Source organism: Penicillium expansum (assembly GCF_000769745.1).
Source record: "Penicillium expansum strain MD-8 chromosome Unknown contig224, whole genome shotgun sequence".
Lineage (NCBI taxonomy): Eukaryota > Fungi > Ascomycota > Eurotiomycetes > Eurotiales > Aspergillaceae > Penicillium > Penicillium expansum.
The window spans coordinates 274102-299671 of NW_015971275.1; the positions used below are offsets into that span (position 1 = coordinate 274102).

At 47.6% G+C, this 25570-nt stretch overlaps 11 protein-coding genes across 11 annotated transcripts; 7 read left to right on the top strand and 4 right to left on the bottom strand.

Moving 5' to 3' along the window:
* Positions 1-3: 3 nt before the first annotated feature.
* Positions 4-1316, top strand: PEX2_067370 (Aldo/keto reductase; the record flags this gene model as incomplete). The annotated part of the gene is made up of 4 exons (XM_016744008.1): positions 4-106; positions 158-760; positions 848-1008; positions 1059-1316. 4 exons carry the CDS (start codon positions 4-6, stop codon positions 1314-1316), a joined length of 1125 nt encoding a protein of 374 aa, XP_016599721.1.
* A 488-nt stretch (positions 1317-1804) lies between these two features.
* PEX2_067380 (cytochrome b5 reductase family protein) lies at positions 1805-2897 on the top strand (the record flags this gene model as incomplete). Its single annotated transcript, XM_016744009.1, has 3 exons — positions 1805-2120; positions 2192-2269; positions 2335-2897. 3 exons carry the CDS (start codon positions 1805-1807, stop codon positions 2895-2897), a joined length of 957 nt encoding a protein of 318 aa, XP_016599722.1.
* Positions 2898-3532: 635 nt separating this feature from the next.
* PEX2_067390 (uncharacterized protein) lies at positions 3533-3873 on the top strand (the record flags this gene model as incomplete). The annotated part of the gene is made up of 2 exons (XM_016744010.1): positions 3533-3648; positions 3717-3873. The coding sequence occupies 2 exons, from the start codon at positions 3533-3535 to the stop codon at positions 3871-3873; spliced, it is 273 nt and encodes a 90-aa protein (XP_016599723.1).
* A 611-nt stretch (positions 3874-4484) lies between these two features.
* Positions 4485-7242, bottom strand: PEX2_067400 (DEAD/DEAH box helicase; the record flags this gene model as incomplete). The annotated part of the gene is made up of 10 exons (XM_016744011.1): positions 4485-4595; positions 4651-4801; positions 4855-5040; positions 5093-5162; positions 6021-6202; positions 6256-6289; positions 6346-6563; positions 6618-6722; positions 6771-7176; positions 7236-7242. The coding sequence occupies 10 exons, from the start codon at positions 7240-7242 to the stop codon at positions 4485-4487; spliced, it is 1470 nt and encodes a 489-aa protein (XP_016599724.1).
* A 726-nt stretch (positions 7243-7968) lies between these two features.
* On the top strand, positions 7969-11410 carry PEX2_067410 (uncharacterized protein; the record flags this gene model as incomplete). The annotated part of the gene is made up of 11 exons (XM_016744012.1): positions 7969-8241; positions 8301-8324; positions 8376-8568; positions 8622-8996; positions 9054-9635; positions 9697-9808; positions 9873-10145; positions 10195-10720; positions 10765-10772; positions 10996-11188; positions 11243-11410. 11 exons carry the CDS (start codon positions 7969-7971, stop codon positions 11408-11410), a joined length of 2727 nt encoding a protein of 908 aa, XP_016599725.1.
* A 554-nt stretch (positions 11411-11964) lies between these two features.
* On the top strand, positions 11965-13271 carry PEX2_067420 (uncharacterized protein; the record flags this gene model as incomplete). The annotated part of the gene is made up of 4 exons (XM_016744013.1): positions 11965-12189; positions 12508-12761; positions 12833-13143; positions 13204-13271. The coding sequence occupies 4 exons, from the start codon at positions 11965-11967 to the stop codon at positions 13269-13271; spliced, it is 858 nt and encodes a 285-aa protein (XP_016599726.1).
* Positions 13272-13622: 351 nt separating this feature from the next.
* On the bottom strand, positions 13623-14339 carry PEX2_067430 (uncharacterized protein; the record flags this gene model as incomplete). Its single annotated transcript, XM_016744014.1, has 2 exons — positions 13623-13784; positions 13839-14339. The coding sequence occupies 2 exons, from the start codon at positions 14337-14339 to the stop codon at positions 13623-13625; spliced, it is 663 nt and encodes a 220-aa protein (XP_016599727.1).
* Positions 14340-16722: 2383 nt separating this feature from the next.
* erg13A (putative hydroxymethylglutaryl-CoA synthase) lies at positions 16723-18300 on the top strand (the record flags this gene model as incomplete). The annotated part of the gene is made up of 5 exons (XM_016744015.1): positions 16723-16782; positions 16852-16954; positions 17029-17860; positions 17915-18083; positions 18157-18300. The coding sequence occupies 5 exons, from the start codon at positions 16723-16725 to the stop codon at positions 18298-18300; spliced, it is 1308 nt and encodes a 435-aa protein (XP_016599728.1).
* A 411-nt stretch (positions 18301-18711) lies between these two features.
* Positions 18712-19164, bottom strand: PEX2_067450 (hydrophobin family protein; the record flags this gene model as incomplete). The annotated part of the gene is made up of 3 exons (XM_016744016.1): positions 18712-18750; positions 18812-18876; positions 18939-19164. 3 exons carry the CDS (start codon positions 19162-19164, stop codon positions 18712-18714), a joined length of 330 nt encoding a protein of 109 aa, XP_016599729.1.
* A 1655-nt stretch (positions 19165-20819) lies between these two features.
* On the top strand, positions 20820-22676 carry PEX2_067460 (eukaryotic translation initiation factor 3 subunit D; the record flags this gene model as incomplete). Its single annotated transcript, XM_016744017.1, has 2 exons — positions 20820-21024; positions 21103-22676. The coding sequence occupies 2 exons, from the start codon at positions 20820-20822 to the stop codon at positions 22674-22676; spliced, it is 1779 nt and encodes a 592-aa protein (XP_016599730.1).
* Positions 22677-23461: 785 nt separating this feature from the next.
* On the bottom strand, positions 23462-24859 carry flbB (the record flags this gene model as incomplete). The annotated part of the gene is made up of 4 exons (XM_016744018.1): positions 23462-23924; positions 23982-24548; positions 24599-24686; positions 24739-24859. 4 exons carry the CDS (start codon positions 24857-24859, stop codon positions 23462-23464), a joined length of 1239 nt encoding a protein of 412 aa, XP_016599731.1.
* Positions 24860-25570: the final 711 nt, after the last annotated feature.

Sequence of the window (25570 nt, forward strand, 5' to 3'; positions counted from 1 at the left end):
ATAATGCCTCCTCCGCCCCCTCCTCCTAAGAGCGTCCTGGGTCGCCACCGTCTCCTAGCCCCCTCGGCGTCGGTGCGTGTGAGCCCTCTGTCACTAGGCGGCATGAGTAATAAATGCCTTTCCAACTCACCAAAACAGTGCTAACAGAGAACTTTAGGTTTAGGCGACAACTGGAAGGGCATGATGGGTGAATGCACAAAAGAGCAGGCATTTGAGCTTCTGGACACCTACTATGACCTAGGAGGGAATTTCATCGACACAGCCAATATGTACCACTTCGGACAGAGCGAGGAGTGGATCGGCGAGTGGCTGCAGAATACCGGTCGACGGTCTGAGATCGTGCTAGCGACCAAGTACACGCTGAGCCCGATCTTTGGGAAGGTCGTGCAGCAGAGTAACTATGGAGGTACGGGCACTAAGAGCATGCGTGTGGCCGTTGACGATAGTCTGAAGCGCCTCAAGACAGAATACATTGACCTGTACTATGTACATGCGTGGGACTTTGCTACGTCTATCCCTGAACTGATGCAATCGCTCAATACTCTCGTACAGCAGGGCAAGGTCCTCTATCTGGGGATCAGTGACACGCCCGCGTGGGTCGTTACCAAGGCTAATGCCTACGCGCGTGAGCATGGTTTACGTCCGTTTTCGGTTTATCAGGGTCGTTATTCGGCTATCATGCGCGATCTCGAGCGCGATATTATCCCGATGGCGAGGGATGAGGGCATGGCTATTCACCCGTGGGGTGTGCTGGGGAGCGGTATGTTTCTTTTCCCATTTACTTTCCCAGAAGCACGAATAAGCTCATTCCCTTTCATCTTCCGAGGACAAATATTAACGGTTGCAGGATACATCCGCTCACCGGACGCCGTCCCCAAGGAAGGTGGTCGACAAACGCCTCATGTCAAGACAGGCCGCGAAGAACAGGTGTCGGCGGCTTTAGACACCGTGGCTAAGCGCTACGAGGTACCTATTACGTCCGTTGCGCTAGCTTATGTACTGCAGAAGGTAAGGCCATCCAATCTGGTTGATTTAAAATTGGAATTTAACTGTTGAAGGCCCCGTACATCTTCCCCATAGTCGGTGGGAACAAAGTCTCCCATCTCAAGTCCAATATCGAGGCTCTGAGCCTAGAGCTCTCTACCGAGGACGTGGCCGAGATCGACAAGGGCTACGACTTCGATCTCGGCTTCCCGCACAACTTCCTCAACCTGGCGGGCTTTATGACACAGGGTCCGCAGCATGTGTCCTTCCTGTCGGGCTTGGGTCATTTCGACTATGTCGAGGCTCAAACTGCAATTAAGCCTCGGAAGTAGTACCATTTGTCACCGGTGTGCAATACCTTGATAAATATACAGACTAGCATATATATTGAATTTCAGGATAATTTGGCCTTTGACCGTGCAATATGTACACAATCAGTACTACCATTCCATCAGAAATACGTGAAAGCCCATATAGCAAAATTCGAGAAAGTATGACATAATGAGGCGCAAAGAGCCGAGTAGCTTAATCCTAGGCGAGTGTCGGGTTTAGCCGGTTGCTACAAACGCCGTGCTAAGCACGAACTTTAATATAGTGGGCCCCGATGATTCAGGGATGGGCTATTTGGCTTGGCCTATATCTGGCTAGCGCATGTAAGTGTACCTAAGAAGTCATGTTATTTATGGGAGCTCCAATAGGCCACCGGCAGTAAATCTGACATTCGCGCTGTTATATATAGAGTCCGATTGCCCCATATTTATTTCTCCCAACTTCATCCCTTTCCTGCGTCTTTCGTTTTCCATTTCCAGCCAATACAATTATGTCTGGATTACGCCCGTTTCCTCGGAAGACTGCCGTCGCCATCGCTGTGGTTGGTGTGGTTGGGCTGTGCGCTGCTCGAAGAGCCTCGCTGCGCAATGAAGCATTTGCGGAGTCCCCAAAGGCATGTGGTGGCCCTGAAGGTCATCGAGGTCGTGGTGGCCCTGGTGGCCCTGGTGGCCCTGGATTCGGTCCTGGTGGAAGAATGGGCTTTCACACCTTGCGCCTGGAAAGTTTCGAACAAGTGAACGACAACACTAAACGCCTGCGATTCCAACTACCAGACCCAGCATCGAACGCCGGTCTCTCCTTGGCCTGTAAGCTGCCACATACTTTTACCAATAAATGGAAAAATAACAAGAAAAGAAAACTACTAATATCGGTCTAGCATTCATTCTCACATTTCATAAGCCGAAGGACGCGTGGTTCCCTGTAATTAGACCTTATACCCCGATTAACAACTTCGGTAAGTCTTTGGAACTTAGTTCTAGCGATATAAGTCCTCACTTTTGTTCTGACATAAATATGCAGATGAGCCGGGGTACATTGAGCTCCTGGTCAAAAAATACCCCAATGGCAGGGCAAGCGGATACTTGCACTCTCTTCAGCCTGGTGATACGCTGAACATCCGAGGACCTATGCCGGGTTACAGATTGAAGACCAATGAGTTTGAACATGTCAATCTCATTGCCGGTGGTGCTGGCATCACTCCTATGTACCAGCTGATCCAAGGGATGCTGAACAACCCTGACGACAAAAGCAAGATCAAATTAATTTTCGGAGTCAACACGGACAAAGATCTCGTTATGAAGAGAGAACTTGATGCATTTGAGAATAAGTTCTCCGATCGTCTCAAGGTTGTTTATAGAGTCTCAAATCCGGTTGAAGATTCCCCGTTCACTAAGGGCAGGGTCGACAAAGAGTTGCTGGAGACGGAATTGCTAGGCCCGAAAGATAGCAAGACTACCAAGGTCTTCCTGTGTGGGCCTCCTGCTATGGAGGCGTCGATTTTTGGGAGTAAAGGGTGGACTTACAGCCAGAAGGGAGTCCTAGAAGAACTCGGTTACTCCAAGGACCGGATTCACAAGTTCTAGCGTGTTTTTGTTTGCTCGGTTTTCCTCCACTCCTTTGAGAAGCACAGAGATTTATAAGTATCTTGTTTGAATGAACTACTTTGAGACTAAATTAATAGAATAAGCTTCAGCTGTAGAGAAAAACGATAGTGAGGATATAGTTAGTCTTGGTCTGACTGACATGGAGCAAAGAGAGGAGAGAAGAAATAATTGAATTCTCTACACATAAACAGTGAGCCCACTTATGTAACTAGATAGCTGGATGAAGCACGGCAAACATGGAATATATCTGAAGAAGTCTTCGTAGACAACAGTAGCTTAAAGAGGATGCAGATTCTTTGACGAAAGCAGAAGAGGAACAAACCATAGGAATATCAAAGTTCGTAACGTCGCAATCAGGCTTAGAATCATGCCGAATACGCAGAAAGTCTCAGATGCCACGATTTTCTGATTCGGAATGAATCTAGAGTGATGAAGAAGTTCGATTGAAGACGAGGTTTTAGCATCTAAGTGGTGCAGTAGGATGTTTGATTTCTTTATCCACCACTATTCTGCACCCGCCAAGCGCCCTTAGTCATACCCCTGAGCTGATGTTGGTGCTGGGCCTCAGCAAGTTGTTCTGCTCATTTCCACTCACAACCAAAACTGCGCCGAAAATGGCTCCCCTTTGCAGCAACCAGACCCCCCTTCGCCTGGCCCGGGAAGCCGCTACGCTTTCTAAGTTACAAGGAGAGCAATGGGAGGAAAAGAAAGCATTTGTGCTAAATGAGGGGTAGATATGTAAAGCAGTGCCATGAATACATGAATTCTCTATCAGATTCTAATATTCTAGTGTAACAGCAAAATCGAGATCAAAACATTTTCCGAGCAAGTGCGTGTAAACAACACACCCCGTGTTGACACACAGCTTTCGGACGACGGGTCGGTACAGAGGACACTAATGTTGTGTGTCCCGCCTGTCAGCTCGGCGATGGGTCATAATTCTACGAAGATCTAGATCTTAGGTTCGAATATGTTTGCTTCATATTTTCTTGGCTTATATGGAGTATTGAACTTTATATTATTGTCTCATACACGTAAATTTGCTGCGAACTGGTCTACGCTAAAGAAATATAGGCCAGTCGGATGTAAAAACGACTAATAAGTATGCTCAGAGAGAAAAAGGTAATTATTAGGATGCTTCTTTAATAATCCAAATGTTGGTCGTTAATCGCCCGGACGGCCGAAGCCTGCCAAGGGCGTTCCCAACCTGGTGCTGCGGGGCGCTGGCCGGTTGCTCAGTTAGTGTGCCATACTGCTCCAGGAGATTCCCCCCAAAGATATTTGTAGAAAGTGTACTTTTTCACGAGTATTGTGTGGGTTGCTGTTAATGATTTCCACTCTTCTAGCATGATACTATATGTTATTGTACGAGGAAAAAAGACATCCAGAATGAGAGCAAAAAGGACATCCCAGCATGATATTCGAGTATAACGCCTTCTAATATCGTCTCAGACCATACATCTAGATATTCAGATCTTCAAAGTTAAAAGAGGAAATAAATTAATCAAAATTCTAATCCATACAAAACCAAAATAAACGGCTAGGGCTTTGGAAGCTCTGTATTTGTCACGATGCATCACTTTCTGTCCCAATATCGTCGCTAGATTCGTCGCTAGAGCTTCGCTCGAAGCCGTTCATAGCTACTTTTAGTTTAAAGTCTTGGCGGGACACTACACTCTTGAAGAATGTTAATGCTATATTTGTAGAAAGGATACTGAGAAACGATAAATACCTCTTCAACAGTGCCTTTCATGATATAACGGGTAATAACAACTGGGCTTTGTTGTCCGAGACGAACAACGCGACCAATTGCTTGCTGCTCGACCATTGGATTCCACGATGGTTCCAGAATATGCACTTGCGTGGCGATGGAAAGATTGAGTCTTTAAAGAAGTTAAAATCGTGTCACGTAGGTCTAATCAAACATAAAACTTACCCAACAGCACCAGTCCCAATAGTCATAAGAAGTATATTCACATCCTTACTGGTCTTGAAGCTTTTGAACGCCTGTTGGCGTTGAGGAGCCGACATTGAGCCGTCTACACGAGCAAAGCCAATGTTGTGCTGACGTAGCATTACTGCGGCAATATCCAAGCTCTTTGTCCATGCCGAAAACACAAGTCTGCATTTAATTTAGCCTCAGTTGAAAAACAAATAGAGAATCATAACCATACCCCTTCTCTTGGGGAATATGACCAAGGATAGCCCTCAAGAAAGCGCGAAACTTTGTTGAGAACATTTCTTCTGAAGTTTGGTGAGCAGCGTGATCGATTGAGGATAAAGACTCCGACGACAACACTTTTGGGGGAGAACCAGGAAGTTGAGAACAGTTCCATATAGGACATTCCAATTTTTTCGATGTCGATGTAGCGTAGCTTCGTGTGGACTTCGCACAGGGCCCACAGATCAGATGAAGACATTCAGCAAAACGCCCAGTGTCTGAGAGCTCTGATTCCCCGAGGAAGAGAACTTCGTTATTGCAACGAACACACCGGGCTTTGTCATTTTGTCGTAAAAAAGTGAAGTATTCTTCAAGGTTAAAGTGATTGGTATGTGTGACTCTGGAATCTCTTCCCTTGTAGAGTCCGTTGTTGCAAAATATTCGCAATTCAAGAAGAGCTTGGAAAGTGCTGCAGTTGATGCTTGCCGGACTTTTCCCACTGACGGAAATATCAATAGCTCGATTATGAAATTCCAATATGTTGTTGTAGGCTTCCCTTTCTTCGGGAACCAGATGCAATTTCAATATGTTGATCGTGGGTTCCACAAGCATGCCGAGGCTTGTAGTTCGACGGAGGCAGATACAGCTAAGTAACAAGCGAAGGTTTTCAAACCGAGTAGTGCTTGTATCGTAGGCTTGTTTGATGATATAGCCTCGAAAAACTTTCGATTCTTCAAGCAATGGAACGCGAAGAAAAGAGACAAGCGCACCGAGATCGTCGAGATTATTTTGTATCGGAGTTCCGGTGAGACACCAGCGCCTGTTTGCTGAAATGTTGCATGTCGCATCGTGTATCTTTATGGATCTTGTTTTGATACAATGGGCTACAGATGAAATTTATTAGTAAGGTTGTTTATGGGTGTGGATATCTATACTCTTACCTTCATCTAAAACAATGCGAAAGAATTCTGTTCGGAATATCAAGTTTTTCTTTTCGGAGAAATCCACCTTGATAGTCCCATACGTTGTCAAGACAATATCGTAATCCATAAAAGTTGAGATCTGGATTTTGCGTGATGCACCGTGGTATCTGCAAGCTGCAAATGTTCCTGGAACGAATTTACTGTATGGAAATTAGCATAAGCGAAAGAAATTTGGCATATCTGGAAGACGTACTTGCGGATCTCGTTGAGCCATTGATCCATCAACACTTTAAATTAAGTGTCAAAATGAGCTTGAGAATTGTAACATGGTTCTTGACTTTACCTTCGTTAGGGAGGACAATCAATGTGGCCTTTGCTCGTCTCTTTTCGGACCCATCATTGGTCTGCTTCTCGGTCCATTCCTTCGCATGATTAAGGGTGCTGACAATTGTTGACAAGGTGGTGACTGTTTTCCCAAGACCCATCGTGTCGGCAAGGATACCGCCAAAAGGGCCAACTGGGGGCTCAAGAACGGAGTCGCCCGTAATAGCGTGCCGATAGCTGAAGAAAATCACGTCAGTAAAATAGAGAATTCTCAAGTAAGTGCCTACTTACTACTTTTCTCCATTGTTGTCGGTCTGGGTTTTACAAAGAGATATGGAAGAAGTTGATTGACCTGTTTCTCGACGTATCATGAAATCAATCGCTTCTTTCTGGTGTCTGCGCAATAATTTAATAGGTAGTCTCAATAGTGATCTGGATACATACGGGAAAAGGGAAATAGCCAAATGCTCATCAGGCTCAACTGGATGAAGATACTCGTGCTGATGCAAGTTATCCAGAACGTATTGCAGGCTGCTTTTTGAAAGCTTGCCGGAAGCTTGGTGGATCGGAAGAGTTTCAGAGTCGTCAGCTTCGGATATATCGCTGTCGGAATCTCCATCTGAGAAATCCGTGAATGGGAACTTATGGGGGTTTTTATATAGAGTATCATAAGCAAATCCTGGATCTTGAAGAAACAAATTGTGGGATGATAAGCAATCGCCAACGAGAAAAGCATCTTCAAGTACTCCAAAAATTGCGATCTCTACATTCTTGTTTGGTGTTTTGAGAGAGTCTGGCTGCATCATAGCCTTCCACTCTGAACCAGTGAGGGAAATTTCCAGTCGGGTCCCTCTGAATTCGAATAGTTTTCTTAAAGAGCGGGAGACTTGCAAATTTATGAAACCTACCAGTTCATCTATCAGCGGGGAACATATGGCACAGTTTTCAGTTCCCAAGAGAACTTCGAGAAAATAAATCTGTTTCTCGCCGTTTTCGATCCCATGAAACTTGGAGGGAGAATCGCAAGTTGCAGGAGGGCCCCTAAGAAACTGTACATTGATTTTACAAATCTGATTCTGATAAGCATTGTAATTGAACGAAGGAAGAAGGAAAACAAACATACAGAACCGAAGCAGGCCTCTTGGATTTCTGCATTCACTGCTGTTTCGGCGTCCTTGCTAACCGACTGTGCACATTGCAATCCAGTATGGGAGTTGTCATCGCAGAGATCCACAGTTGTATGGGAACCTGACTCATGCTGTATTCTGCGGGCTGTGGGCGAGCAGACTTCATTGTAAAGCCCATCAGCCTCATTCGTGAAGCGTTTCCTCTTGACGCCGCGAGCAATTTGATCCCCTGCCATCCCTCGCCCTTGTTTTGAGTATACACTGCAAACAATTGAATAAACAATAAAATTAAGAAATCGGTTGACTGGAAACTATTTATTTGCATACAAGGGGACGGTTCAGTGAGGCGCAGTCTTTCTCAGTCACAGTTGTCAGATCCCTGCAGCCATGACTGACCGCTACTCTGCAAGGCGCAGCAGCACAGCCACGCTGCCCAACAGACCAAATCATTTACTAAGCATACACCTTCATCGTGATGAAAGATGGCATATACCAACTAAGCTGCCCCACACAGAATGTCGAAAACCATGGCGACAGGAGGATTGTTCTCTTTTCAGCGCGTCTTGGAGTCATTCAAGAGCCAGTTAGGGCCTAGCCTTGCGGCAGAATTTGAGATGACATCTCTCGCAGATCTTAAGCGCTCCATCGCCAAGATTGAAAGGAAGCAAGCTACAGAAAGACGACTGCAGAATATGGGACGGCTGTCCAACTTCGTTGAAATTATGGATAATTACGGCAAAGTCATAGAGATCTTCTTGAATGTAACTGATGTTCTAGCATTTGTTTGGGTATATTCTCAGTTCATACCGATTTTCTTTTTCGAGAAGATGCTTACATGGCATAACAGGGACCGATGAAGTTTCTGCTACAGGTATTGTCTATTCATAGGTACCCATAACTATAGCTGACTGGGAGTCTTTAGGTTGCTAGCTCTGTGTCCGAAGCATTCAACGAGCTCCTAACTACTTACAAAATCATTGGAGAAAGCCTACCCCTTCTAGAAAAGTGTGAAGGACTCCTAGATGGGAACCCCTGCGTACAACAGGCGCTAGAATCGATGTTCCACGATATCCTAGAGTTTCATCGAACAGCACTCACCTATTTCAGAAAGCCTAGTGAGTTAATACCCTCCATGAACCCGCAACTACAGATCATTGATGTTGTAAAGTGTGGAAACAGCTATTTCAGGCCACCTGGTCTACTTACAAGATGAAATTCGGTCCGATTGTGGATAGTTTGAAGCGCCACAAACAACTTTTTGGAGACAGAGTGACCTTCACACAGCTTGAGGAAATTCGTTCGATTGGGCTAAAAACTTCAGAAGATTTGGAGAAACAGAGAAAAAGCGAAGAAATGAGTCAGCTTAGGGAGGTTCAATGTTGGCTGAACGGTGCAGACGTTGTGACCGATCAAGATACGTTGACCCGCGCTCGATCTGGTAATCCGCAAGCCGGAACATGGCTTTTACGCCATGAACTCTTTCGCTCATGGAAGGAAAGGAATAAAAATCCTATCCTTTGGGTGAATGGTATCCCAGGAGCTGGTATAGTTCCAATCGCTGATATTGAATTGACTTTGACTAATCAATTATATGTTATAGGGAAAACTGTTCTAGCTTCAATCATGATTGACGACTGTCTCAAAATCCAATCGAAATGTACGATTTGGTTTTACTTCAAGAATGGCGACATGCAAAAAGATTCCTTCCTTTCCTTTGCATGCAGTGTTATATCACAGCTTCTGGAGAAGAATACAGATTTACTGCCTTACGTTCACGGAGAAATGTGTCGCAAAGGCAAGAGAGCACTTTCCTCAGAGTCGTTGGCGAAAGAGCTGCTTGAGTTGATGATAAGAAATTCCGGAGAAGTTTGCATCGTCGTTGATGGCCTTGACGAGTGCAGCAAAGTAGAAAGAAGGAAAGTTATTGAATGGATGCGCTTGGTTATTGAACCTTCTCAGCATTCCACCTCTGATTATATTCAATGTGTCTTTATTTCGCAGAGGGATGGGATCACCGCGAAGGCTTTGCGTGATGTTCCAAGTTTGCAAATCAACACTAAAAATACGCACAATGACATATTTGCTTTTGTGTCGTCCCGAGGTTTAGACATCAAAAACAAATTTCATCTTTCTGATGAAACTATGCAAAGCATAGTTCAACTTGTGATGGAAAAAGCTGGAGGTAAGTTGAGACCAGACTATAAGAGCAATATAAGCCTCTTTCCTAACTAATCAATGATTAGGAATGTTTCTCCTTGCGAAACTTGTCATGAATAATCTCTTTTCTCAAATCTCCCCGGTTGCGCTTTTCAAGGAGTTAGAAGCAAAAGAAATACCGACCCAGATCGAGGAGGCGTGAGTCCAACCCTAATATCTCCAGTGAAAGATATCTAGGCTGACCTTGTGATGTTTGACTTAGATACGAGCGAATCCTGAACAACATTCTTGTTGAACATTCTCTCCGTGCCCATGCTCTACAACTACTAGCATGGCTAGTATGCGCAAAACGTCAACTCTGGTGGCGAGAAGTGCAGGGTGCGGTGTCAATTGACCTCGAAACTGAAGACGTAGACCCTGAAAGCCGTCAATGGATTCTGGACTTTAGAGATATATGCGATTCACTCGTTGAAGTCAGAACTGACGGCTCACTTGAACTTGTTCATTCAACTGCGAAGTTGCAAGTACCTTCCAAGTTTCTTCCTTTTCCCTACATTCCGTGTCTAACGACACCTCTTTATTAGATTTCTTGTTCAATCAAAACTCGTGAACGTCAGACGAGAGGAGTTGAATATGGCACGCCTCTGTGTGGGCTACCTAGCTCTTCCAGGGTTTGAAACATCGCAGCCGGATGAGTCGATTTTAGTCCTTATCAATCATGGGTATTATTCGTTTCTAGACTACGCAGCATGCTTCTGGTCCTTGCATCTCCAGGAAGGCCTAAAGTGCAGCATAGATCGGGAAACTGCTGTTTCACTGGTTGAAGTTCTTTCAAAATTTCTGGAATCGCACTACCGGTCTTCTGAGAAGGAAATCAACATTCCCTCTTCTGCACATGAATTAGAGAGGCGACTTCAAGAACATGATGCCTGGTCTGCTTCCGGGCAATTCTTGGATGCCTTTGTCTCCACACAGAAACAACTATGCTGTTTCAGCGAAGATGCAACATCAAATGATTCTCTCGATATACCTTGTGTTATTGCCCGCATCAGGAAGCTCCTGGAAACAACGGCCTCAGGGAATCAAGACGACACAAAGGTCGACCCCAAGGTACTGGATTCCTTCTATGGGAATCATCTCTATAAATGCCCTAGGATGAGCTGTGAGTTTTTTCACCAGGGATTTGAGACTCCCGAGCACAGGGATTCTCATATGAGCAAACACAATAGACCTTACGGATGCTCTTTCCCTGGATGTTACAGGGCTACTATTCGGTTCAGCTCGAAGAAACTTCTTGGGAAACATATTGCAGATGCCCATGAAAGACAAACACGGGAAAGCTACAGTTTTCCTTCCAAGCGAATGAAGACTGCTTTGTTGTGCAGATTTTGCAAAGAGAATTTCCAAGACTCAAGAACATACCGTATGCATAAATGCATTCGCCCGTCTCCATTCCAGCGTGAATCATCTGAATCCATGAAATTCAACGTGATGCCTCCCGAGATGGCTACCCAGTCCTTCCCTGGATCCAACATGCGACCCCCCAGCTCTAACCCGGCCTTCCCTGGAGCTCCTGATGTATGTCATACCCCATGCAATTTGCCTATATTTACATTTACTGACTTTCTCCAGACTTCCCCGTTCGACCTCGACTTCAGCGCACTAGAAAACCCAGACGTCCTAGACAACTTCGACTTTGACACGTTCCTCAACACGGACGCCGACGCCACAGGCTTCGGGTTCGACCCCTTTTTATCCTACTCGGCCGACGGTGTTGAGACAGGAGCCAGAGAACTGTGAACGTGTAAAAGTCTTAACGGTCCTTCAGGTGCTTCACCTCCGATATACCCTTGTTTGTACATAATCTTGCAAAATACTTTGAGCTACATATGATATATCACTGGATATTCTCAATCATGAACCTACTGTTGGTCGAGGTTACTTGATGTAGCCGAGTTCAGAATTGCTATGTATAGGTATCTGTCTGACCCATATGTGGGGAAACTGGTCAATTACAAACGCCCTGTTCATATGTACTAAATCTCCCTCTAGCGCATGGCCGATGGTGATTTTCATCTACATCACGGTGCTGGCTCTATACACTACTTGATGCGATGTGATTAGAGTATGGCACGCCAAAAACTTGGACCGCCGGCTTCAAATTTTACCGACGAGCAGATCCGCGAGATACTGTACCGAAACCGCCAAAAGCAATGGACGCACGCTGCATAGAACCGCGCACTATTTGAAGGGAACGCGCAGCCTGCGCAGCTAAGTCAACCGGCGATCAGTCCATTCCGGCCAACGCCGGCCAGCGTCTGCCTAGTAGATAATGGCTGCCAGGACAACCGCAGATGGCTCCGCAGCTGGCTCCGCAGCATTTGACTGCTAACCCGCCCCAAGCGGGAACCCCGCAGGAGCGAAGCGCGATGCCTCCGCCCTCGGCGCCACCTGTCATAGGACCCGCTGGTCGCGGCCAGCCAACATCCCCCCAGACCGCTAGCAACGCGCTACCAACGGCCAACCAGACTAACAAGCCTGCGCGCAAGGTCAAGAAGGGTCCCAAGAATACTCGCAAGGTTTGTATACTCTCGATGTTTTTGCACTATTTAACTTTTGCTATCTTCGTATGAAGCGACCCAACAAGAAGCAAGTCGCTGCCGCCGCCGCTGCAGTTATTACTCCGTCCACTAAGGCCGTAGAGCCCCCAACACCATCGAGCCTATCATATTCCACCCTCCCCCTAACTCCTTCAAGAACAGAGCCAATAGAGCGAATAGACCTATACAAGCTCAGCCCTCGGCGCTAGCTCCCCAGAGTATGGTCCCGCCTCCTGACCAGGGCCATCAATTCTTCCGGTTCCTGCAGCACAGCCTGTCCCGTAAATCAAGCCACAGCATCCCCTGCCGACTCTTTCATGTGAGGAGAAGGAGCTCCGTGCCGTTGTAGGAGTGCGTCTGACGCTTCCTGTCAACCAGAACCCGACTCCTTCTTTCAGTGCCTCGACTGAGGATCCTGTGAGCTCGCTGCCCACCTTTGACAGCTTCTCAGACCTCGACTCGGACGATGAGCTGAACTGCCTGGTGATATTCCACCCTGCCACTAGTGCTGTGCATATGGCAGACAAGTGTCAGCGTGTCAATGCTGACCGGTAGAGGATGACGGATCCCTCAGCGAGCACAGCCTCGAGGGCACCGATGACTCTGAAACTTTTGGCCCCAGCGGTCTCCAACCCCTGCAATCTACCCCCCAAGCGGCGAACGCAAAGACCCAAATTGGAACCGCGGCCAAAGGTGCTAAGGGTGCTACCGGGAAGCAGACCTCAAAGAAGAGACCCAGCACAGAGGATACAACAGAAGCCCGAGCCACAGCTACACCCCAGAGGAACCAGCCTGTGGCAGCTCCAGGCGCCCAAGGGATGGCCCCCCAGCGGCCAGGTCTCCCTTTCACGCAGGAACATCTTGCACAAATAACTCCTCAACAGCGAGCTCAGTTTGAGACACACATGCAGAGACATCAGTCTCAAAATCGGGGTCAGGTACTCAGCAGAGCTGCCACCGCAGGTTATGGAGGTTTATGATGACATCACCAAGAACGCCCCACCCGCAAAGCCTATGCCTATCTCACCAGAGCAGAAGGCCGCTATGACCAAATTGCCTAAAGGTTTTACGTGCATTTTATATAAGGGATAACTTTTCAGATGCAATATGTTAACTCTGATTTTCTTTGCTTTCGCTCTTAATACTTGAATTCCTGACTGGCTAGGGCCTCCCTTCATCCTCACATTTGTTGTCCTTCAAACTAGCTAGTGTCGCATTAAGACTCCCCTTGTCTATGGAAATAGTGGTTGATGTCTTGAATACCCACAACAGTGAGATAAATATGTCCATAATCTACGTGATATCTTTCCTGATTGAACAAATCTTTAGTAAGAAACGCACCACATTAGCCAAAGGGCATTGAAACAACATAAAAAAACCGCCCATCATTCATAAAGACACCACTTATCCACCTAGGGCGTATAGCTCGGAGGCAGATCAAGACCAGAATCAACTAGGATATCCCCACCAGCATCCGAATTAACATGATAGCGAGGCGGACAGACATCCTGTCGAGCAAGAAGGCTAGGATCTAATCCAGAAATGGTAGACCTAACGAGCCCAGATGCGGATTGCTATCGAAGATTATCAGATGATACAATTCCATGGTCATAATTTAATCAACTTACCCCGTCCTTCGAGCCATAGTTCCTAATAAAAATAGGATCACGATTCCCAGTCCTCCCAACCAATTCATTTCGCTTCCAAATGCCATATTTGAGAACCAGTCCTTGGAAGTCACACCGCTCGATAACGCACTCGGTGACAACGCAATTTGTCAAGGTAGCTCTCTGAAGTTGACTATTTGAGACTGTCGTGTCGGTCACCGCACTTCGCTTTACGGTGCTCTTGTTCTGAATAATTGACTGTATAATTGATGACTGTTGCACCGAGCTTTGGGTTTGGATAGTGCTATTTGTGATATCGCTGCGCTCGACAAGGGCCGCGTCATGGAAATGGGATTTTTGAGCTGCGATCCGGCTCACATCTTCCATCTTCGATAGTACACAGTCGCTGAGTGTTGATCGCTTCACGGAGGAATTGTTGATAGTGCAGTTGGTGAGAGAGCTTCGAGTTATGGTGTTGCCATCCCCGTTGAGAGTGCTGGTTTGGAGATTATTGTTATCCATGATGTCGCTCGGGATCCAAATTTCAGATTCGCAAACGAGATGTGAATAATTTTCTGGGAATTGAGCAAATTATATATGTTCAAAAATATTTTGGGGAAGGTCGGGATTTTGGGCGAGGCTGACTTCGAGCGGTCCGAGGCCGCTCGGCGAGGAAAGCTGTTGCCTACGGTTTTCTATACTCACATGAAAGATCGTTGGAAACATATATTGTACATAGTATTCCACATTTATCTGGTATGGTTGTTCATCTGCCACTAGGTCTCTGTAAGATCACAAACCCAGCATTCGCAGGGCCAGTTATCGTCCTCGGCCATAATAATAATGGGGATACTGAGATGTTTCAAACAGCTTAAGCTGTCGAAATTCGGCCGACTTGCTGCTTTCCATAGGTCCAAATCAAGATACTCCACACCCGCCAAGCTATTCCATTTGATCTTTTCGATGTATGCATCTGGTATGATGCTCTTATGGTATCCCCAGCTAGCTAACTCATCGCGCGGGTCCAGCCATGAGTGCTTGAGATTCTTGGGAAATTTGAGAATGCGTTATATAGTGTTTGGTGAAAGATCGCAGTTGAGCAAAGCAAGGTCTTTGAGAGCTGTCTTTGTAGAAGGCGACCTTGCAGAAAGGGACGCGGGCTCTAAGCATTCAATGGTAGCGCCTTGGATGCGGAGTTTCCCAAGCTGTTCCATGAAGATAATAATCTCATTAGCACCAAGCAACCACCCATCTGGAAAGGGATGATGGTGATTTTCGCATGTGCTGGAGTATCATCTCCGGCAGTTCAAGAGGAAGACTCTCCAAGAGAGAGAGTTGGGAAGCCATGACCGGTAGATTTGGAAATGAGAGAGGTTTGAGAGGAATTGGATTCAATCTTCACTGACAAGAGGGCAAAGAGGAGAGAAGAAGGTTTGATTATCTACAAACAAACAGAAGCCAGCTAAGTCACAAGTGGCTGGTTGATGCCTGTGTTTCCAGGCATCAAGCCAGATGCTCTGTCTCAACAGTATAAGTCCCTAGCTACCCTTTAGCAGATTTAATTAGGACATAGCTCCAGATAGGAAAAAGCATCAGGCTTAGCATGAGCGCTAGTCAGCGATAAAAGGAATAATGACCTCCCTCGATCACTATCATATGCGACACACGCCTTGACCAAGCCCGATACGGACACAAGTGCAACAGGCTATTCTAGCCCTATGAGTTTTCCCGTTGTGGGTGTTCATAAGACCTAGTATTCTTATAGAGTCTTTCCAAATTCAACGGATGCAAATCAGAGCTAATTGGATGAGGCCCTGACGATGTGCGTTGTGGTTATAATTGATATTGCTCAGGCTCGGTGTAATGGAACAGAAACAGAACGTGTTCTTTGTGCTGTCAATTGATGACCCGATGGAGTAAACCGCTAATAAAATGATAGATACTTCAATATCTATAACTGCATATCAATATTGGACTTCATAGTTCAATGTGTAGGGACTGGGAAAACCTGATACAAGAGGAAGACAACGATTGTATAGTAAACTCACATAAATACAAGTCAGGGCCTAATATTGATGCACGTAGACCTTTTAATAGCTAAAAAAAGGAAGCAGAAAGATGGATCAAGGGTACGAATCTACCTACCGCCATGAAGTCCTTTTCTATATGCTTGATGGGGACAAAGAAAGAGTTCTGTCACCTGCAGTCAAGGAAGCAAAGCCTCGCTGCCTTGCTACCTGGATGCATTTGAATTACATACCGACATCAAATACATAAAATCCGCATCTATAAATGGTAATGGAACAAGATACAGCGCATGATTTCAGAATAGCCAACATAGCCGATACGGCGCTACGTGTCCATGCTGGATGCTACCTAGGTAGACCTTATCACACCTTCTTTAACTGGCTGCCTAGAAAACCCCATCGCTCGATAGCCCATGATTTGCAGAGCCTTGGAATAAAGAAATTTATCTCATTTGAGCTGCTGCTTCGCGATTCCTAAAAAGGCCGACTCGCACCAGATTCAGAAAGGGAAACTAACGACAGTTTCCTAGATAACTTGAATTGCTTGAATACCGTTATCTTGGAGTATCGGATCAAAGGAAAACGATGCTCAGATGTACACAGTAGCAACCGGCACAGCTAGCGTGTGCTAAGTTTGTCTCATTTAGCCCCATCGTGGGCAGGGGCCGTGATGGCTGTGATAATTTCAACGCTGTATACCTCAACTAGACCAATTGCCAAATAAATTAGTACGATGAATGTTTGGGTTTATAAACTGTCCATCAGGTCTTCTTCTTTTTCCTTCTTAATCATCTTTCTATCATTCCGGGGTTTCTCTCTCACAATCTTCCCCAGCTACAAATCCCACACAGTCTCGGTTGTCTCCAGTTGTGAATACCATGCCCTCCAACTCCCAAAATGTGGGCATCAAGGCCCTGGAAATTTATTTCCCTAGTCGGGTATGCATGATTCAATGTTCATTCTGCAATTGGAGCCATCGGGAAACTAATATCATTCCTTCTATACAGTACGTGCCACAAAGCGAGCTAGAGACCTATCTCGGGGCCAGTACTGGAAAATTTACCATTGGCCTGGCTCAGCAGAAGATGAGCTTCTGTGATGATCGTGAAGGTATGCAGACAAACTCAAAAGGCCGTATGGTGTACTATATGCTCCATACTAATATGATGTACCCATGTCTATAGATCTCTATTCTATGGCCCTCACGGCAGTCTCGTCCCTGTTGGAAAAGTACCGGATTGACCCAAATACCATTGGCCGCTTGGAAGTGGGAACAGAAACGTTACTCGACAAATCCAAGTCTTGCAAGTCAGTGCTCATGCAACTGTTCGGCGAGAACACGGATATCGAGGGAGTCGATACTTACAATGCCTGCTATGGTGGAACTAATGCCTTGTTAAATGCAATCAACTGGGTCGAATCATCCGCGTGGGATGGTCGCAACGCTATTGTCGTAGCAGGTGACATCGCTCTCTACGATAAGCCCGCCGCGCGTCCTACTGGTGGCGCCGGCTGTGTGGCTATGCTAATTGGCGCCGATGCGCCTCTCGTGCTGGAGCCCTTCCGCGGATCGTATATGAAGCACGTCTACGACTTCTATAAGGGGGACTTCAAATCGGAGTACCCACTTGTTGATGGACAGTACTCTAACACATGTTACCTTGAGGCTTTGGACAACTGCTATCAACGGTATCGTACTAAATCTCTAGCTAAAAGTGGTGGGTTGCCAAGCGGAGATGAAAAGTCCCAGGGGAGCTTCTTGGATACCTTTCAGTATTTCGTCTTTCACGCGCCTAACTGCAAGCTCGTCTCTAAGGCCTACGGTCGTCTGCTGTTCAACGATCTCCGCACAGAGCCCAACCACTTTGATGATATTCCAGCAATGGTCCGCGATGTTGAGTACACTGCGTCTCTGACGGACAAAGAAGTTGAGAAGACTTGTATCGGGTTGACCAAGAAAAGGTTCTCCGAGCGTGTCCAACCATCTATTACTGCACCCACAAATTGTGGGAACATGTATACCGCTAGTATTTACTCAGGGCTGGTGAGCTTGCTGAGTAATTTTCCTAGTGAGGAACTGCAGAACAAGCGCATCGGCATGTTCAGTTACGGCAGTGGCCTGGCTAGCACTCTGTTTAGCTTTCGTGTCACAGGCGATACTTCTGGCATTGCGCAGCAGGTCCAATTGAATGAGCGCTTGGAAGCTCGCACGGCGGTCTCGCCGGAGTTTTATAACGAGGTAGGTTTTTTTCTTTTTTTTTCGATTGCTCATGGAGCATACTATCTACGCAGTTAGTTTCTAACAATGGTAGATGTGCAACCTCCGGGAAACAGCCTATCAGCAGAAGAGCTATACCCCTATGGGAAGCGTCGATAGTCTAGCTCCGGGTACTTACTACCTTGTTCACGTTGACGAGATGTTTCGACGAAGCTATGAAAAAAAGCCGGCCGTCTGAGTGACAGAATTTCACCACCGACTTTGACGTAACTTGATAAGAAATGACGGCCATTCTTTTAGGGGCCTAGAGCTTGTTTAGGTATATTTTCTTAGGTATTTCAAGCTTAGTCCTCAACGAATCAATCCCTCTTTAGATTTCGAATCTGATATTATTATACTTCACATTGCGTGCACCGAAATTGCAAGTGCATAAGTGGATAGGTGGATACTAAGCTTTGGTCGACATCGAAACGTCTACAAATGTGACAGGTATTGTTTCAGTAAAACTCCATTACTATTATATAAATATAAGTCGAAGGTGACTTCGTCCCCTGGAAAAGAATGTACATCCTTAGTGGTTAAGCAGACATATCAAGTCTGTCGTAAAGACAACTCATATATATCCGTTAAAAGTTTCAACAAACGAGACCTATTTCAGATCCGCGCATCCAAGAGCAAGGGTGCCACCCTAGGGATAAGTTAGTCATGGAATGTCCACGGAAGAGTCTGTGTTGGAGATTGTCACTTACCAGGAGATTAGCCTCGGTGCAGCACTGGGGCTTAGTGGGACAGCTGGATTCCTCGTATCCATGGCCTGTGACAAAAATGTTAGAAATCTTCCAATCTTGTAAACATCATATGGGAGTCCAAACATACAGAGAAGACCAATGGATCCAACGATGTTGGCAGCATCAATGCCAAGAGCCAACAGGAGGGGGTCGACAACGGGGTCGAGAGGAGTGGTGAGAGTACCACAGCAGAGGAGAGGACCGACACATTCCGAGGTATCAGAGCGCTTCATGGACAGGTTGGACTCCTGGGGAAGGGCGGACACCATGCCGGCGCCGACAAGAGAGAAGACGGAGAGGATAGAAAGTCTCATTTTGATGGAGTTTCCGAGGTGTTTGAAGAAGAAAAAAGAAGTAGTTGTTGTTCTGATGGAGAGAGGATTGCGATTGTGAATGAAGTCCAGAATTCGTGGAATATCCTGGTCCTTATATAGGTTTCGACAAGATACCCAAGGCATCAATTGCTTCCGTCACAACCCCTATGTCCAACAATTGAATGCCCTTATCATCGGGTTCGGATTGTGTAAACATCCATTTGTGAGATGTAGACGTGAACTCTCCGAGTAGTTCCCATCTCGGTGAACAAGAAGATCTGCAAAACTCTAGATAGCATTTGGCCCCAATGTGAGAGGCCAAGCGAGAGCCTTCGACCTCTAACCGAGGTACAGGGGTGCTGAGGTTAGTTACTGCTACTGGAAGAGTGAACCAGTTCCATTGATTGAATCCGACATAGTTCTTGATGTGGACATCCACGATTCACATGAGTTCCAAGCCGAGCTGTCTTGGCTGTTGATCAGTCTTGGTCCATGCTCAATATCATTGAAAGACTTGCAGTCACTGGCTCGAAGTCAATGCCAAGTCAATGAACAAGTCCAATAGCCAGCGGGGCCAAACCCCGGTTATTTCCTCTCCATCTCTCCGGATCGGGGAGTTCCTTATCAGTGGGCCCGGTTTCCGGCATGATCTACCCTGTGGCATCGAATCAGAACTGCCAAGATGTCGATCCACTGTAAGGAACTGGTAGAGCCCTGTCACCCGATCGACGTATCAACCAGCCGCAGAACTCAATTGATGGACAAAAACCAAGTCTATACTCCGTAGTGGCATCCGCGGTCTCCGCAATCCGAAATTTTATGCAGTTGGCTTGCGATTTGTCATTTCCACCCCCTTCGAGCGCATAATGCGCTAGACCCGGATCCAACCCCGCGAACAAAGCGAGACATTTCGAGATAAGTCTCGCACTGTTGATTGCACGATGTCAAACTAGCTCGCGGGCACCAAGGGGATGGACATTGTGATGGTCCCAAAGTCTTGGTAAACTTCGATCTCGGCGCAGTCAATCTGGATGACCGTTGCTCTTCATTGGATCACTTGAAGTTTTGTACATATCAGCTACCCCTGATTGTCGTCATGGTTCACGACGATCTTGATAAGTGTGTTTGAATGAGTTACGTGAACATAATGGATCCAACATTGGAAGTACCTAGATATCGATGATGTGCCTTGGTTTAGTCTTCCACCTGAATTTTGAGGTCATCAACTCAAATCACCTCTTCTTGGCTTTCAGAGGATTCGATCATGTCAATCATTATCAATTGGATGTGTGAGTAATCAGAAAGATAAGGCATTATCATGACGAGTTGAGAAGTCAGAACTATGAATCATAGTTAACCATGGCTGATATTCTCACCGGCCTGCAATATCCCACGAAAAGTCCCCTGAAACTCAGACATAATCCATCCCAGTCATAACAAAGATGAACAAAGTGACCAGGGCTGAGATGGAAATATGTGGCGGTGCATCTGTGGCGGTGCACTTTGGCCACACCGCCACACCCTCGCGACACAAAAAACTTCCCGCCTCAATTAATCCACACCACATTCCCCGGGGTTATCGATCAACCAACCCCTCTACCTTTTTGATTTTTGAGCAGTTGCCCAGCGCAAATTGCCCATATATCATAATCAAAATGCCTACCACTTCTCTCGCCGACCTGGTGGCCTCCCTCCCCTCGGAGGACACCTGGGGCCCCTCCACCTCTGCCGATAACATGCTTTCGGGTGTGCCTTACGCTCCTTTCTCCAAGGGCGACAAGCTTGGCCGCATGGCCGACTGGACTGCTGAGACCAAGGAGCGTCAGAACCAGCGTCCCCAGTACAACCGTGGTTTCAGAGGTATGTTTCTTTCACCTTTTCTCTGTCCCCACCAACCTCCTCTTTCAATCGAATTGCAATGGCTAACAGTTTAAATAGACCAGCAGGTGTACGGCGCCGGTACCTCCAACCTCTTCACTGTCGCAGCCGCCGAGGACGAGTCCTCCTTCTCCGTCGTTGATAACACTCGCGTCCAGAAGCGCGGTTTCGGCCGTGGTGGTGGCACCGTTTTCCGTGGCCGTGGTGGCCAGCGCGGTGCTGCCAACCAGCGTGGTGGACGTGGTGGCTTCCAGCGTGCTGGACCTAATGTTGGCCGTGGCCAGCAGAGCGGTTACCAATTCAGTGACCGTGGCGGCGGCCGTGGTGGCCGTGGTGGCCGTCGTTTCGGCTGGAGAGACTACGACAAGCCCCAGCGTATTCGTGAGGCCTCTGTCAACATTCGTCCCGACTGGAAGATGCTCGAGGAGGTTGACTTCACCCGTCTGTCCAAGCTGAACCTCGATGCCCCCGAGGGCGAGGACCTCGAGACCTACGGTTTCCTCCACTACTACGACAAGTCCTACGACAAGCCCCCCGTCAAGAACGCCGAGCGCAGAATCCAGGCCCTCGACCGTGCTGCCTACAACGTTACCACCTCCCAGGATCCCGTCATCAACGAGCTCTCCGAGAAGAACGCCGCTACCGTCTTCGCTACCTCCGATATCCTGTCCATGCTGATGTGCGCCACCCGCAGTGTCTACTCCTGGGACATTGTCATCGTCCACCAGGGCGACAAGATCTACTTCGATAAGCGCGACGGTGCCTCCTTCGACATGATCAGCGTCAACGAGAACGCTATCGACGCGCCCCTCGAGGCCGCCGAGGCCGCCGGCAAGCAGGAGCAGATCAACACCCCCAACGCCCTCGCCATGGAGGCCACCATCATCAACCACAACTTCGCCCTGCAGACTCTCATCGAGTCCGAGAAGTCCAAGGTCTCCTTCGCCAAGCCCAACCCCTTCTACGACGAGACCGAGGAGACCGAGCCCCTCGCCTCCAAGGGTTACAAGTACCGTCGCTTCGACATCTCCCTCGAGCGCGACGAGGAGCCCGTCTCCATGGTCGTCCGCACAGAGGTTGACGCCGTCGTGAAGGGCGGCCCCACCGGATCCGAGGACCAGCAGCTCATCATCAAGGCCCTGAACGAGTTCGACCCCAAGGCCCAGGGCTCCGGCGGTGCCCTCGACTGGCGCAGCAAGCTCAACTCCCAGCGTGGTGCCGTCCTCGCTACCGAGATGAAGAACAACAGCGCCAAGCTCGCCCGCTGGACCACCCAGGCTATCCTCGCCAAGGCTGACGGCATGAAGCTCGGCTTCGTGTCCCGTGTCAACCCCCGCTCTGCTGCTGCCCACGTCGTTCTCGGCGTTGCTGGTTACAAGCCCCGCGAGTTCGCTAGCCAGATGAACCTTAACCTCGGAAACGGCTGGGGTATCGTCCGTACTATTGTTGACCGTATCCGTGCTCTCGACTCCGATGAGCCCGCTGAGAAGGTTAAGAAGTACGTTCTCATCAAGGACCCTAACAAGTCTGTCCTGCGTCTGTACAGCGTCCCTGCTACTACTTTCGAGGAGGATGATGAGGAGATTGAGGAGGAGAAGGAGGAGGATGAGAAGTCCGATGAGGCTGATGAGTAGATTTTTTTTTCTGATGACTTATGTTCCTCATTCCATGTGCATACGTACTCGACCCAAAATTTGATGCTTTTATACTCTTCACTAGAGAGTCTGACCAATAATCTATTCATCGTTTCACCATACAATAAACCTCTCACTCTCCCAACGACAATAACCACAGACTTCTTCTGCCTTTGAAAGAAATAGCCTTATATTCTTGCCATGTCGAGTATCACCCGTAGACGAGTGACCAACTTTTTACAACTTTCGGGGGAACACAAGGTCCGTCTTGAGTGCCTTCTCGGTGACTTGATAGGCTTACACGGTTATACGATTTCCAACATCGCTCATTTCACAGCTAGTTTGTATATGATCCTCCTTTTGGACATGGAAACGCGGATATCATTTGTTGATATTTGGTTATATAAACCTACCTAGGCAAGTGCCGTCAGAATGCACCATTAGAAGCAAGTTCGAAGGAAATATAATTAATCGCTCCCAGAGAGCAACGAAAAAGAAAGGGAATATATTTTCCAGGTACCATATCATCTGTACCTGTGGTGATTTTCACTTATATACAACCCTCTCAACGGGAGTATCTCAGACAAAGACAAAGGAAACCAAAAAAGGATAGTAAAGAATCGAAAAAGAATCGAAAAAGAAATAGTTCACAAGCACAATCAAAACCGAAAGGCAGGCAGCAAGCAAAGGCGCCGAGTCACTCCGTGGCAGTAGCCAACACAGACAAAAAAGACAGGATTTTCCAGACATCAAATCATAATCATTTTCGTTGCGTTCGACTCTACTCAACCATACATCGAGTCATCGGCTGTGCCGGACATACTGAGATCGACCTTGGTGCCGAGCACACTGCTCAGACAATCTATCAACTCGAAATCCTCGACCACAGCGCCGAAGCCGTAGCAGCGGACCTTGGTGTTGAGCGTGTCCATAATGATCTTGATGTCGTCGCGTCGCAGCGTTGTGTACAGCTCGTGGTTCTTGAGACATTGCAGCGCCATGATGGGCGTGATTTGTCCTTCTGTCACGAGCTGTCGACTGAGGTTGAGGAGTGTGCTGAGGTTTGCGTGTGGAAGATCCGGTGCCTTGTGCGGGTATGGTTGTTCGTGTGTTGTTTTCGCAATGTAGCTAGGCGGTGGGCATGTTGCCATCAAGGCGTGTCCGGAAAACGGCATGTCTTCGTCGTCAGCTTCTGTGACCGACCGTCGACAGAGGTAGTCCGTGTGTTCGCGGCAGGGACCTTCGAGTCTGTAGGGATGTATTCGTTAGATTCGATATTTGCTATTGGGTCATAATGAGCCTCACGTTAGGATAAAGTCAACCTGCAATTGGGGATCTGTCTCAAAGACACCTCCCCGCGCAGCTGGCATAGGCTGCATAGTATCAACGGGTAGACATGACGAATGATCCATGCTCATCGAATGCTCGCCTACACCCGCGTGGTATACTTGCTGGTGGGAGGCATATCCAATCGCGGGCGCGACCTCGGAGTGATCCATGCCATTGGCGCGGGGGCTCATGCCGGATGAGATCGTCGTTGGAGGGGTTGTGTTGTGGTTGCTGGCAGAGTGGGCAAGAGGGGCACTCTGCGATGCAGTGCTGCTGCCAGTGACAGTGCCAGGGCCCGGGTGGAAGGGCATCATTGGTGGACGCTCCGCCCGGCGACGCTCCAGATCTGCTTCGTATTGAATTCCGTTCGCTGCGAGGATTTCCTTCAGGAGTTCGTTCTCCTCTCGTATCGAATGCATCATCTCTTTGTGTTGTTGAATTGATGTGTTGGCCTCTGCGATTTCGGTGGTGTAGGCTTCCCGTAACCGCGATACCTCAGTCTCCAGTGCTCTCATGTATTGTTCCTTTCGCTCGCGATGTGTCCTGTGTGGATCAGTCCTGCCCGATGGTTATTGTATCCGCGGGTTGTGTACCTCTGGGCCTGACGGTTCAGTTCCTGCCGTCTGGTGAGTGCAGGCTTGCTATCCGGCTTGGGGCCGCGACGTTTGGGTTGTTGACCATCTAGAAAGGCTTAGTTGTGGTCCGATTGAGCCACTAGAGTTAAATCACTCACCTCGCGTGGTCTTCTTCGGCGCATTAGCACTAGGGGCGCTGCCACTGCCGCCTCCTCCAAAAATCTTGAATATTTCGGCTCCGAAGCCTTTGTTCGATGGGGTCTGTGGTTCTTCTACCATGTCCTGCACCGTGCACTCCGGGGCCGTGGGCCGAGCCGGAGAGACATTGGCGCCACAATATCAGCAACGACCATAGAAATGCGATAAAACAGTGGATATCTGCTTGTGGTTGTGGAAATCTTGGGGTGGTCGGGGAGCGAGGGGTCAGCTCTGGATAGCTTCCGGGATGGCGAGAACCGGGGAAACCCGCTGTAATTCCCGGGCCTCAGCCTTCACCTAGTTCACCAGGTTTGCCAGCGCCAACTGCGATCGAAAGACCAGAGTCAATTGCACTCGTGCATTCCAACTTATGGCGATTTGTACGTTTTGTACGTTGTAGAGTTGGATGCTGGATATCCCCCGATCGCGAAACCCAAGCAGATATGGAAAGGAAAGCCTAAAGAGATGCACTCACCAGAATACCCCATGGCATGATCCATTGGGTAAACCCCACCACTGACAGCCATTAGAAGAGTTTTGCGGGACGGGAGAGGCAAGGGAGAAGGTTAAGTCTGGGAATGCGAGAAGGTATGGAGCCCTGGGGAAGTCTGGAGTTTGGAGATTGGAGAGTTCAAGTTATAAAGACGAAGTGGATAAGGCCGATTTTTGTACAACTCCTTTTCTTAGGTCATTTGATTTTATTTTTATAATTTCTTTTCTCTCTGTTCGTATTAACAGATTTTATGCAAATAGAAAAATAATATTAAGGCGTTCGATCTGTCTTAGGGCTCC